The sequence below is a fragment of the Gymnoscopelus braueri genome, assembly GCF_963280865.1.
Source record: "Gymnoscopelus braueri genome assembly, chromosome: 10".
Classification (NCBI taxonomy): Eukaryota; Metazoa; Chordata; class Actinopteri; order Myctophiformes; family Myctophidae; genus Gymnoscopelus; species Gymnoscopelus braueri.
This window is the reverse complement of record NC_137611.1, coordinates 24,055,895-24,071,088: the sequence shown is the minus strand read 5'-3', so window position 1 is coordinate 24,071,088 and position 15,194 is coordinate 24,055,895. Positions and strand designations below refer to the sequence as shown.

General features: G+C 41.1%; 1 protein-coding gene across 1 annotated transcript; it reads left to right on the top strand.

The window, feature by feature from the left end:
• Positions 1-10,578: 10,578 nt before the first annotated feature.
• On the top strand, positions 10,579-11,880 carry LOC308093464 (putative tubulin polyglutamylase TTLL9; the record flags this gene model as incomplete). The annotated part of the gene is made up of 1 exon (XM_080439800.1): positions 10,579-11,880. The coding sequence occupies one exon, from the start codon at positions 10,579-10,581 to the stop codon at positions 11,878-11,880; it is 1,302 nt and encodes a 433-aa protein (XP_080295926.1).
• Positions 11,881-15,194: the final 3,314 nt, after the last annotated feature.

Genomic DNA, 15,194 nt, shown 5'->3' with positions numbered 1-15,194 from the left:
CTATGGTCACACAGCTGTGCTAATAGAAGAGATCATCTATATCTGGGGGGGAGCGTTACTTACACGTGTAGGTGGCGTTGCTGAACCTACGTACAGCAACGTGCTTTATGCATTTGACGTCGACACCCACAGATGGTTCAAGCCCAAGATTTCAGGGACCGTTCCAGAGGCGAGGTGTGGCCACTCGGCCTGTGTCTTGGGGAAGACCATGTATATCTTTGGAGGATTTAAGCTGAACTCTGGATACACTAATAGCATCCACACGTTGGACACCACCACAATGGTCTGGTCTTTAATTACCACCAGAGGCATTCCGGCGCCTGCTTCATCATGTCACTCTGCCATCATCATTGGGACAAAGATGTTTGTATTTGGGGGTCAAGTGGAACAGTTCGAAGGCCATGAGTGCAACAACAGTAACAACAGAATCCGAGTGTTTGACACAGTGACCAACTTCTGGCTGAGCATGCCTTCTGCAGAACTTCTTCCAGACGGACGGGCGTGTCATTCAGCCTTTGCCTACAATGGAGAACTGTACATATTTGGTGGCCTTAACTTCCGTCTGAACTTTACTTTCAATGACACGTGGAAATTCAATTTGGAGACCTTCTCCTGGAAGAAGATTGAGCCCAAGGGTTACCCTCTGTCTCCATCATCTGTGCTGTCTAGGCTGTGCTGTTGCATGGTGGGAGATCGTATCATCCTCTTTGAAGGATACAGATACAAACCCATTCAAGGGGAATGTGAAGATCAAGATGAAGATGATGCCAGTGTCTCTGATCTGAACATCTTAGACTTAAGTCCTAGTCTGAAGACGTTATGCAAGCTAGCAATTATTCAGTACGGGCTGGATCAGTCGGGACTCCCACGTGACATCAGGTGGGAACTCGAGGTCATGAATACCAATAGCAACAGAAAAGGAAATGGACGGCAGTTCCAGGCAAATGGAACAGAACAAAGAGAAAGACTAGGGGATTGCCACCCTTAATAAGGCTCCCCTCATTCAGATGGCAAAGAAAGCTGAGCACAGGAATGTGCTCAGTGATGTCCCCCGGAAACTGAGAAGCATTATATAGGAGAATAGAGAACTCTACTACCAAGTGAACTGTACCAGGGCAGATATAGCTGCAAAGGAGATCTCTAAGAATAGAAACTTCTCTGCCCAGTTGATCTCCATCAGGAATTAATGTAGGAACAAAGAAATGCTTTGGGCACAGGAACTGACAGTTATGGAAGAAGACTTAAGGAAACAGATGTTTGTACTGGAAAGCTGGTAATGGGAGAGGAAAATGACTGCAAAGGTGGAGACCTTTGTGTTTTTTTAATGTTTTTTTTATGACTGAAGGTATTTTTTAAATTAGTTTTTATTTATTTTTTCTAAAGTGAGCAGTAGGTATCACAATTGCCAGTTATTTTCCTAAGTCGTTTCAGTTGTGTCCAAGAAAATGTAATTCACAAGCTCTGACACCCCCGGACCTGCCATTACAGTTTGTACAGTACACCTAAGCAGTTGGAGTAATGTTTCACATGTTTTCACTGCTCTTCAGACCCCAGCCTGAAACTGTTTCATGCCAAGCCGCTGGTACATACACTAGGTACACTTAATCACAAAATGAGCTTTGTGTGGACATGACTAGGCAGACGTATTCTGTTGCATCATTCTAGTGTGAAACCCTAGCATACTGGTCTGCGTATGCTATACGTCTGGATGAAATGGCCTTTTGGTTGTAACATTGTAACGTCAAGTTTGTCCCTTTGATGACATCACCTTTGTGCCGCTTTTCCAATATAAGTGGCAGCATGTTCAATGGAACAAATAGTTCGAGACCATCGCAGTTAATGAAAGTGCAAAGCAAAACGCAAAGCGTGAGGAGTACATAATTCCTGACTCACATGGCCCCCAAATAGGCGTAGTTTAATTGCTGTTTAATCACTTTATTATATCCCTTCTCCCCATTACCGTGCCGTTTCATACACACACAAAACCCCAAAACATATTACCATCACATTCCCTAGACATACAGAAAGATGAGGAGAGGTAGGGCATGCCTCCTGGCGGAGATTTGAGCTCTTCTGAGCACACCTTTCTCTGTTTACCTAGTGATGTTATGTGGATATATTTTTTTATCTCATGAAGAAGCACTTTGAAATCTTGGTTTTAGAAAGGTGCTAAAGCTTTACTTACCCTATCCTATCCTACTACTTTAATTGAAATGACCTCCAAAATGTGTCCAGGGTTGCTCAACACACGATCACTCCATTTGCCCCGAAACTTGCCACAGACTGTTGATCAGAGCTCTGGCTATAATATAATATAGGCTTCTTTCCCGCCTTCAATGTACTTATATATTGTACGGTTAATATAAAACTACATTTCCTACTACATCTTAACATTTTAGCCACAGCAACTTTCCTTCTTTCTGGCCACAGTATCTCTTTATTCGTCGATTATTATTTATTAGTCGATAACCATGATCAGTCATAACCATAAGGACTTTCCAATGCAGCTACCACTGCCAAATATGGACTGTGATGGACTGTGATATGATCGGGCCTAGATGTGAGGGCCACGAAGCGGCCCAAACCTCTAGTTTACATAATGAATATGTCAGTCCTAAAGTCCTAAATATAGACCCCATAAATCAAGTGAAAAGATATCTATAAATGTAGGTTTGTGGCCTAAGATGAATACAGGACTGACTCATATCATTCCTCTGACAACATAACTACACATCAGCAATGATTCTAAATGAACTGTTGGTAGATACTTTAACAGAGATATAGTGGTCACAGATTGGTTAATTGCTAAAATTGGTGGCAATGTTACCCACTATAAATAGTTGTGATTCACAGCATGCAGCTTTCTTTACGTGGGTCTTGGTGAATCTTTAGTACGGCACATTAAAATGGTCCTATTTCTTTTGTACTCTACTCTTTAATCCCATGTCCATGTCATGTCTGCATTTTCTTTTATGATTATGGCTTTGTGACTTCAATATGATGAATATGATGTTACATCAGACAGTCCTGAAGGCAACTATGGATGAAGTCTCTTTCTCTCTTGCTCATCTGAACCATGTTGCTCACTTCTAGCAGTCTTTGGACAACGGCAATAAGGTGAGGGGTGAGTCTGGCTCTCAAAGGTCGCAGGTTGGAGGGTGTCCTAAGGCACTGGTGGAGATGCTTAATGGTCAAATGAACCCTAATCCTCCCAGCCAAGACAAACAGCTCTTCTTTAGTTAAGGATGATCCTGGAGCAGGCATGCTTCCTTTATATTCCACCTGATATGAGAAATGAATGACATTTATTTCTCATAACAGGTCTTGGTATTAAAATCAACTTGCATTTTGACAAAGGTAAAAAAAAGAACCTCATAATTTAGCTTATGTACATACACTTAAAACTTAAACTGAAGCACTGCACCAACATGATACTTGTGTTATGTGTGGGTGAGAAAGAATGTCCGATGGTACCTGCACACAACAGGCACCAATACTGAACTTGGCCTGTTGGCTGCATGCAAGAAAGGAGATGAACACTTGCTCTCGTCCCAGAACCCGGACCCCTATGCATTTGTTCAGGGACAGGATGACGGGCCGCAGGGGGGTGGGAGTTGGGCTCAGGATGTTCCAGCTCCAACGCTGAATTCTGGCACCAAGCCCATCCAAACACTGACCACCTGAACTATCCAAGCTCAGCCTGCATTATAAATAAACACTCACACGTTAAGCAACAAGATGTGCAATCTTCCCGAACAATAAATGAACAGTCATGATATAAATGAGTGGATATGAAATCTTATGTCAAAAACAAAATAAAAGCTTATGAAAAATGCCAAACTATAAAAACCTTGTTCTACACTCAAATTACACTGCATTGGGTATAACATCGAGGCACAATTCATTATGTATTATTTGCTTTTAAATAAAGTACAAAATATGCGCCATCGGGCTCTATTACCAGATGGAACCATGGCTGTAGTAACATGTTGCTCTGCCATCAGACAGGAACAAAGCCCTTATCTGTTGCTCAGGGCCGTCATCATACACAATGCAGACCCTTCCCTTTCCTTCAGTCACCACGATGACCACAGCCAGTAGGCCAGAAGGGTAGCTGTTACCGTGTTAAGAAGATAAGGACGGGAACACCCACTGGTGAGGTGAACATTGAACACACGTGATACCCTACCTTTAATAAGTAAAAAAAAAGTGAAGGAGGCTTTGTGGCCAGAGCTAATGATAAACCTGTAGCATAATAATACATAAATGTTTGAGTTTGAATTCATTCTTAGGCAAATTGGTTTAACCTTTTTTTTATTTTTATCTATGTTATGTTTATGGTATTTATTTCCATGTGTTTGTAATGTTTGTTTTGTCTTTGGTCTGGTCCACCGGTTTGTGAGATTTGCTTCAGACTAATACATTACACACACACACACGCTCACACTCACACTCACACGTCACACACACACACGCACGCACGCACGCACGCACGCACGCACGCACGCACGCACGCACGCACGCACGCACGCACGCACGCACGCACGCACACACACACACACTCACACTCACACTCACACGTCACTCACACACACACACACACACACACACACACACACACACACACACACACACACACACACACACACACACACACACACACACACACACACACACACACACACACACAAAAAGCTAGCCTCTCTTACGGGTTCGGATTTGTTGTATTAACACTGTAATTAACTGTAATGAATATCCAAAAATAGGGATTTATAGATTACTATAAATTGCCAAAACATACTGTGATGGATATCCTCCATGTAGATTGCTTTAAAAAAAATTAACTGCTCTTATTGTCAATGAGAGCATGATGACATTAAACACTACTTGCCATAGGGGATTGAGGAGAGTGTGTAAATATCAAAAACCTCTTGTCAGCTGTGTGCAGGACTCATTATTCTTCAGTGGGATACAGCATATTTGTCATTTCAGTAGAATACACGCACAAGCAGTTCTTGTTTCCATGTTTCTCTGCTTAATTAGTGGTCTCTAAATGCCAAACCACATAAACACATGAACACACAATTATGATACTTCGTCCTCTGAAAGGATACAAGACCTGAGCAGAGCCATCAGGGAATACAGTAAGAAACTTCAACCCATTATTATAATACTTCTGAGGACATTCTGCTCCACCCTGTAAATACACAAGCAACAGATAAAGCCACCAGATGCAGTATTTAGATTTGTAGTTGTTGATTTAATATGTGGGACTTAATCATTGGATGCTCATTTAGTTCTTGTGTTTCTTTGCATAGATCTATTCTGAGAGTTGTGATGTGAACCACAGCATGGCACTATAAATTGTGAGGAGAATAATTTCTACTTTTTACATTCAGAGGTATATCGAGTATGTACTGTACCTGATGGTAAGATATGCCAAACTGCTTGTGGTCACAACAACATATCATCATCTCTGCCTCTTGTTTATTTATTTCTTGGCTCTTGTCAGTCTTAGGAGGAGTCACAGTCCAACGTCCGTTTCCTGGAGAGCAGGTAGAGAGCTGGTAGCTGAGAGTCTTTGACCCTGTGATGTCTAAGTGGCAACACAAAATATATTGTCTCTTATCTCAACAGTGACACATCAAGCTACAATATAATTATGGTATCAGTGTTTTCACTTTTATAGAACACAAGGTCACACAAAGTTACGAGGTTTAAGCTTTTACAACTGTGTGTTAAATAACAATATCCATGTTTACAGATACAATAAATATTGTAAAGATGTTCTACTGTAATTGTATGCCATCCAGTTTAAGTTTGTGTGCCATGACTGAAATTAAATGCATTTAATTCAGGTGGGAGTTATGTCCCTTGATGATAGCTACTCACATGTTTCTAAAAAAGGTGGGTGGGCTGTATTATCCCTGAATAGTCTGTCTTGCTCCTGTTTTCTAAGCAAAAAATTAAAGATTATCAACAGAAGGATTAGATAACTGATGAATTAATTCAGTATTAATTCAGTATCACAAGATGGTCAGAATTCTCAGATTTGACTTGTCATTTGCAGTTCATGAATGGCACTGGCATACAGATGGGTAGTGAAGAGAGAAGAGGTGGGTTTAATCTCAATTGAACCTGCTTCCGTTACAGTCATGAGAAGAGCATTCCAAAGGAAGGGTAAAGGAAGGTGGACAAATGCTTACATTGTTTCTATAACATCTAGAGACAGTCACATAACCAGCACATTGAGAGTGTAGAGGACGTAGAATCATGTATATTGTATGCTGCCATTTGTTTTGTTCTTTCTTTTAATATTTCTTTGGAAGTCTACTGAAACTACTAAGTTTCATGAAAATCTAACTCAAGTCCATTTGTTTAAATGGTAAATGGTGTATTTATATAGCGCCTTTATCCAAGGCGCTTTACAATGTGCATTACATTCACACACACATTCATACACCGATGGCAGAGGAAACCATGCAAGGCACCAACCTGCTCATGGGAAGCAATTAGGGGTTCAGTGTCTTGCTCAAGGACACTTCGACACTAACTCTGGGGGAGCCTAGGATCGAACTGGGAACCATCCGGTTCCCAAGCGGCAACTCTACCTCCTAAGCCACTGCCGCTAGTTATTTTGTTAACAAACACATTTACTGTTTAAATTATAATACATCTTCATATTCATGGGGTGTAATTATGAAACTATACAGCTGTGATGTGCACATGCTAACAATACTTAGCAAAGGGCATATTGAAAAAATAAACAAATACATCCATCCATTATGTCTATACCTGCACTCCATAATCTCCCTTTTTTGACAGAGCAGTTCCTCCTGTTCTGTGGGTGCCTGGTTGTCCTGTTGAGTTGGAATATCAGTTCTCAGGTCAGATTTCTCCTGAGCCAGATGCATTTGACAAACAAGCAGCTCACACAGCTGCTGATGTTGGGGACAGCAGAACTGTGTGTGTGTCTACAGTAATACAGAGAGAGAGATGTCACGTGCAGATAGACACAAATAGATAAACAACATACTGTATATCATGTGGTTTTCAAACATTTTGTACCAAAGGCACACCAATGGGCAAGTCAAAATCTCAAGGCACACCTGTATTCATTGTGAAAATAGAATATCTAATGGTTCACAGTGTGTCACAATGCGACACGTTGTGAGCTTGTAGATCTGCTATTTTTGCAATCTTTTGAATATGTGTAGGGAATAATAATAATAGCAATAATAATAATAGAATTTAACATTTCCGCCTATAATGACATGCTATACTGCATAACCACTGCTGTATATAAACGTATATATAACAGTCATATTTCACTTTACCTCAGACTCCTCTACCCACATTAGGTCCAATGAAGGCCTTGCCTTCTCTCCACAGAACTCACACATTATCACAGAAGACACAGAGCCTGTCATAGTCTGTGGCTGGAAAACACAGTGTTTCGCATATTGAGTGAAACTGAACTCACTAAAAATAACAAAAAATCATGTTTTATCCATTAGGATTTAAAACAGAAAGGAGAACTCTAATGTTCCTACCACAGGATTAATGGTCCTTGCATCTAGAACCTGGCTGTCAGACTCTCGGTTGTATCTCAGAACTCCTGCCATCCCGGAATGATGAGTAGATACACCTGTGGTCTGGAAACATTCCTTTCACACTCACACCCTCTTTTCAAAGACAGCTAGAACAATGACAATAATAAATGCACAATTGCATGTTATGTAATAATGAGTAGAAAATCTAGGAGGAGGAAAAAAATATTAGTTTCGCATGTAATGGGTGTTACTGTATCTGGTCATCCAAGAGAACATGTCGCAGAGATCCTCCAGTCAACACCTATAGTCATTGTGGTCATGAATATACTGATGGGTGCACTGCTTTGATCTGTTTCCTAGACACCCCCCCCCACCCAAAAATATGTGGGGAGTTGTGTGATGTTGACCAATACAACACCATTAGTGTTAAATTGGAGCTTGAAATTTACAAAATTATTGCCATTAAAATTTCACCCATTTACAGACACATTCATACACCGATGCCGGAGGAAACCATCTAAGGCACCTGCTCATCGGAAGCAATTAGGGGTTCAGTGTCTTGCTCAAGGACACTTCGACACTAACTCTGGGGGAGCCCGGGATCTAACTGGGAACCTCACAGTTGCCATCCGGCCGCTCTACCGGCCACTCTACCCCTGAGCCACTGCCGTCCCCTGTACTCACACTTTCCATAGACTGCCAAGGTTTTTCCAAAATAGCAGATCTACAAGCTCACAACACGTCACATTGTAGATCGGCTTTGTTCGAATAGTCAAAGTATGACAGAGGGGGGTATGTCATGTAGTGTGGGAGGTGGGGTGGCGGTGGAGTATGGGGTGTGTGTGTGTGTGTGTGGTAGTTTTGGAGCTTGAAATACACACACGTTTTAGCATCAAAATATACTTTGAGTACCAAAGTAAAAGTACTTAAATGTTCAGAAAATAGCAGATCTACAAGCTCATCACGCATCACATAGTAGATCGGCTTTTCTTTTGTATAGTTTGTATGACAGAGGGGGGTATGTCATGTGGTGTGGCGGTGGAGTATGGGGTTTATGTGAGTGTGTGTGTGTGTGGGGGGGGGAGTTTGGAGCTTACAGTGTACAAACGTTTTAGCATCAAAATATACTTTGAGTACCAAAGTAAAAGTACTAAAATTTTCAGAAAATAGCCGATCTACAAGCTCATAACGCGTCACATTGTAGATCGGCTGTATGTGGTTACTGTAGGTTTTGTATTAATAATAAAATCTGCAAAGTTACAAGTAACTAAAGCTGTCAAATGCTGTCATTGTAGTGGAGTAGAAGTAACAAAAATGGAAAGGAAAGTAAATGGACCTCAAAATTAAACTGTGCATGGTAAGCACTTGCATAGTACTTGAGTAAATATACTTAGTTACTTTGCAGCACCACTGCCTGACAGCCAATGGTTGACAGATTAGGTAGCACCAGCTGCACTGATTGCTAGAGTGTGCTAGAGTGTGTAGGTGCATGGATTTATATTAATGGTCTTAACTTAAAATGTATACATCACACAACTTAGACCTTTGGATTAAATTGGAGAGCAGACCCGTGCGAACTTGGTGATGTAAAAAACATATCTGTAGTGTAAAAAATGCGGCTGCAGTGACTTTACGAAAACATGGGGCATTTCTCATCTCAAGTGAAAGAAAAAGGGGTTTTCAGTTGAAATAACATTGACTTTCCCATAGACTTTTGGGGATTTGTTGTTTAACGTGTTTAAAGTTAATTATTTCAAAAACTACAAATTATTTTAAAAAAAATAATACAAGCACACATGTCCACAGTAAACTGATTTTTTTACAGTTTGAATGGAGTTTTTAAGTGAAAGTATGTGGGAGTAGTTAGTTAGGTGCCATACTTTTGGGGGAGATAGAAATAATGTTGAGCATAGCTATACACGAATCCACGAAGCGCTGCCCTGGGCGCAGCCATTGCTGCGGTGTCAACGCTCCGCGGACGCGACACCGCAGCAATGGCCGCTTACAGGCAGCTACAGGCAGCGCGTCTGTGGATTCGTCTATAGTGGGCTCGCTGCTGCTGCAGCGAGCCCACAATAATTGTTGGGAGCATAACTATAGTGTGCTCGCTGCTGCTGCAGCGAGCCCACAATGATGGAATCCAGTGTTTTTCTTGGAATTCCAACAAGCCATTAGATAATGTCAATACTGTGAGTCATAATCAGTGGGTTAAACAAGCCGGACAACCGGGAACGCATCTGTGTAACCACTTTAACCATCATTTTATACTTTGGCTATTCAAAAATAGCAGATCTACAAGCTCGTAGCGCAGTAGATCTAAATTTTTTTTACTCAAGTCTTTGCTTCTGCATGGGGGGTCCTGGAACTAAATATTTTTAGATGGGGGGGCTGCGGCCAAATACATATCATTTTGGGTGGTCCTTTACATTTACAGTTTGAGAACCACTGTTTTTTCAGAAAACTGTTAGGATTTAGAAGACATTTGTAAAGATTTGCAAAAACTTTCAAAACAAATAGCAGATCTACAAGCTCGTAGCGCGGCACTCGGTGCCGCGATATGAGCTTGTAGATCTGCTATTTTTGAATAGCCAAAGTATAAAATAATGGTTAAAGTGGTTACACAGATGCGGTTCCCGGTCTTAATGTGTGTATCACTTTTACCATTACAGATTAATTCTCACTATATTGGTGGGATCACAAAAAATGTGTTGTAAAGTAAACGGAAATCCGGGGGCATACAATGCCAGAGTCAGGACAGGCCTGTGCAAATCAGCATTGTTTGGCAACGGTTTGCCTTGTGTGTGTGATGTCAGATAAGAGACTCACTCAGCCTATATAAGGACGTGTAGGGTGACGATCCTTTGGACGCTCAGCTCAATGTAGACAGTAGTGGAGATGTAGAGATAACAGAAATAGAGAGACGTAGAGAGATCGAGGCTTTACTTTAATTTCAGGGTGTCCCTAACCAGTATCAAGTAACAACTTTAATGTCTTAAAATTTGTATTTGGGTTGACGGGTTTTCAAATGTCGCAAACATCAAAAAATAAGACGAAGGAAAAGGAAAAGAAGAAGGTAGAAGAATATAAGAAGAAATTAGTGGAGCGTAAGGGGAAAACCTGTGTGCGCTATAAATGTGGCATGCTACCCACTATCCAGGATGTTCTTCGGCAAAGACCAGGCTGGTATGAGATCAAGGATGAAACACAACAGTGGGACTTTAACTGGTGCGACATCAGCTGGCTGAAGGATAACTTTGATCAATCCTTTATGGAGGAACATCAGAGGATATGCCACTTCCGCAAGTGCTCCGAGCTCACGCGAAAGAACAGCATGGTGAAGAACCTGAAGAGGTATCGTAAAACCCTCCTCGAAAGGGGTGACGAGTGTGACTTCTACCCCTGCACCTTTGATCTCCCCAACGAGTACCACCTCTTTGTGGAGGAGTTCAAGAAATCCTCCGGCAGCACTTGGATCATGAAACCGGTGTCGGGGCGGGAGGGCAAGGGGATTTTCCTATTCAGAAAACTGAAAGACATCATGGACTGGAAAAGGGAGGCCGGCACCTTCCGGTACTTGGACGAACAGGCGGAAGAGAATCAAGTGCCAAACTACGTGGTACAGCGCTACATAGAAAACCCCTACCTTATTAATGGCAAGAAATTTGATCTGAGAGTCTACGTCCTTGTGACATCGTTTAATCCTCTGAAGGCCTGGTTGTATCGGGACGGCTTTGCCCGCATCTGCACCACACGCTATGACCTCAACAGCATTCACGACGAGTACGTGCACCTCACCAACGTAGCCGTTCAAAGAACGGCACCCGCCTACGATCCCGAAAAGGGCTGCAAGTGGCAGATAGATCAGCTTCGTCGGTACTTGACCGCCAAACACGGCTCGGAGACGGTCGAGGCCATGCTCAAGGACATGGATAACATATTCACTCATAGCCTGCAGAGTGTGCAGAAGCTCGTCATAAACGACAAGCACTGCTTCGAGCTCTACGGCTACGACATCCTGCTGGACAAGGACCTCAAGCCGTGGCTCATCGAAGTGAACGCCTCTCCGTCGATGGCGGGCAGCAATCAGGAGGACTACGAGATGAAGTATAACATGCTGGAGGACACCTTACACATCATAGACATGGAGGCGAGGCTTACCGGGGAAGAGAAGAGGGTGGGTGGCTTTGATCTCTTCTGGAACGACGGGCTCGTCTACAGAGAGGACGGAGGTCTACAGACCGCCAACACTCACCTAGGGTGTGTGAACGACAGGAAGAAGCAGCTCCGGGTTCTTTTGAAACCGTTAACTGGCCAGAAGAAACTATGATTATTTATTGCACAGAGAATTGAGGACAATTTGTAGGATTGTAAATAATATATTTTTTACATTTACTGGCATTTAGCTCAACTCAGAAGGAAATATATTCTTTGTGTAATTGAACTAGTGCTAGTTGGTAGTGCTAAAACATTTTTAGATTGCCTTTTTGTGTTAAAGTTGCAAAAAATCTTGAAATGCGATGGGTGTGCGGGGTAGTTGATTAATTTTGTGAGAGCTGCCAATGTTGGCCCTCCTTAGTTGAACTGATCAATTTGTATTCCAATAGATGTTTATTATACTCCATAACCTATAGGTAAAATCCACCACTTTGAACAGTTTGCTAAAATAACTATATACCATGAAATGTATAGGGCCTATGAGAAACTTGAACAACTGTTTGATGCATTAATTTCAGCCCCCCCCCCCCCTCTCAACAAATGTTAAAAGGTCTGATATATTTGGATTATTTTACACAGCCAAATGTCGTTCTAATATAGGTTTAAGGTTAAATGGAATCAAGCTACAAACTATTCTAGTTGCTTGGTACCTATCCATCAAAACATGAATGTTGTCATATTTGTGGTTATGGTTGTAACTTGTGGAGAATGAGTGTTGCGTTTTGCTTTGCTTTTTTGTTATGGTGAATATCTGCCTTGTTTTCTTTTATTTGGTTGTAATAGTTATTTTGATTTGTTAACTTTTGGTGGGTTTGTGTATACTTTGGTATTGTTTGGAACTCATTCAGCTTTTTTCAGTTAACAATTTGAAAAGTGAAAGTGATTTATTAATCCACTGCACCTTTACATCAATACAATTAACAAAGTGTAACAAATAAAGTGATTGTATTGTATAACTTACATTTTTACATTTGATATATTGTTTTCTTATCTTATAACATCTAGCGAGAACATATAGAGAAAGTCTAGAAAGGAAAGTGCAGGAAAGACATAAACAAGACAAACAAATTGCAGACATTCTTATTCACGCCTTAATGATGTTATAGCCTAAACATACTCATATTTAATCATTAACACTTAACATACCTTCAATGGAATGTAATACATATTATATACTATAACTTCTGACAGAAATAATGTATGTCAAATCACAGCACGTCAGCTCCTCATGCGATGAATTAATGCACACTTGTGCCATCTTGTGGTTGCTTGTAGATGTTGCGGGGTGATCTTTTTTCTTCAGTTCTTGCTTGTCAACAAAAATACATTCACTGAATAAATAAACCACTGACTGATTTGCTCCTTGTATTGAATATATTGTGTGGATCCCTCTGTATACCCAGGGATGATTTTATCTGGGCAATTCTGTATTATAAAAAATAAGCTACAATTATTTCTAAATTACATATACAGTAAACACACGTACTGTACATGTGGCAGCATCGTCACAACCAAACTTAGGTACAGTTGATTTTAACAATAGCATGACCTGTGGCTACATGGAGGCTTATAGAATATTCCCTATACATTATAGAATATATATTGGCCATAATACACATGAACTAGAAAATATTGTTCCTTGCAGAAACAATGTGGGCTGGCTTTAAAGCCAAAAATAGTAGTTATAAAAAGTACAAATTCAGTTTGACTCGGTATCTCTGTCTTTGCGTTGTGTGTGTGTGTGGGTGCAGACTTGCCTCCGGTCGATCAGATCGGGAGCACCCGTTTATTCTCCTAATTGTCATCAGTTACATTACATTACCTTACAGTCATTTAGCAGACGCTTTTTTCCAAGCGACTTACAATAAGTGCATTCAACATAGGTAGGGAACGAAAACTACTAATCACCAGAATTAGACAAACATCACCCAATGAGCCTATAACTGAGCCTATACTAGCCTACCAAATATATTCATCAAAATAAACACATAAAATAGGCCTTGTATGCACTCACCTTGGTGCTGTTCAAACACACTATGGCTATAACCCACTTGTTGCTGTTGTCAGTGTAGCCCTGAAACATGACTGTCATACCATGACAGTCATGGTGCCGAGTCCCCCTGGTCTAAAGTTGTGTTCTATTTTTTCACATTGCCATCTCTCACATAAACATAAACGTTCAGATTTCAAATATAAAGTGCTTACCACCGAGCCACGGATGTTACAAGGCGATGCGGACCGCGATGAGTACCCGTATCTCCCGTATTGTTCAATAAAAAGCATTTTAATCCCATCGCCGGCCATTTTCTTTTTTTGTTTTTTTTTGTTTTGTAATGTATCAGAGTGCAATACACCTCCCAACCATTAGTGTCGCATGGTTGAAAGTATCGGAGACAATTTGGAGAAAATGGCTGGCGATGGGATTAAAATGCTTTTTATTGAACAATACGGGAGATACGGGTACTCATCGCGGTCCGCATCGCCTTGTAACATCCGTGGCTCGGTGGTAAGCACTTTATATTTGAAATCTGAACGTTTATGTTTATGTGAGAGATGGCAATGTGAAAAAATCGAACACAACTTTAGACCAGGGGGACTCGGCACCATGACGCTTGTATACAAGCGTCATGTGAACCATGGCTATTGTCAGTGTAACCTTGGAGATTACATTGAATGTAGCCTACCTAACACTGTCACTCAGTGTTGGCAAGCTGATTCGCCATAGACAATCAAATGAATGAATGAATAAACAAATAAATAAATAAATACATTTATAGATAGATAGATACATTTATTATCACAGTGCAGAATATGCAACCATTGGTCTTTCAACCCCAGCACACATTTTAGCCCACAAATCAAGAGGAATAATTGCAGTCATCATCATCGTCACAGGAATACACGTGGCAGGTGAGGGTAATTACCCTTCATTAACGTTACCGAGGTTGATTGGTCAGCTGGACCACTGACCAAGTAGTCAAATGCAGCGGCCTTACAGCACAACATGTCTATGGAACTAACGCTGGTGATAACAGCAGAATGATGGTCGATGGAAGGAAATGTAGGCCTACTATGTGCATGGCTGCTGTCTTAATTCTATTAAGTTGTTTTACTCCAACGGCTCATTGCTATAAATCAAACACGACGGTCAGAAGTGGGAGGAAAGGTGCTGCTGCTGATGAAATGACAGCAGGCGTTCAAGAAGGGGAGATTATGTTTGGAGACTCTGCAAGTGTGCAACCAAGATCTAAAAAACCATTTAGTCATTCTGTAGGGTATGAAAGTGACGTTCAAGCAGTTCCTCCAGGTAACAATTATTTGTTTGTCTTTATTATATTCATTATTTACATCCTGCCCCTGAGAACAGTGACACCATTTAAAAATATATATTATAATATTTGGTTTTATATTAGCTAACCAGAGCTA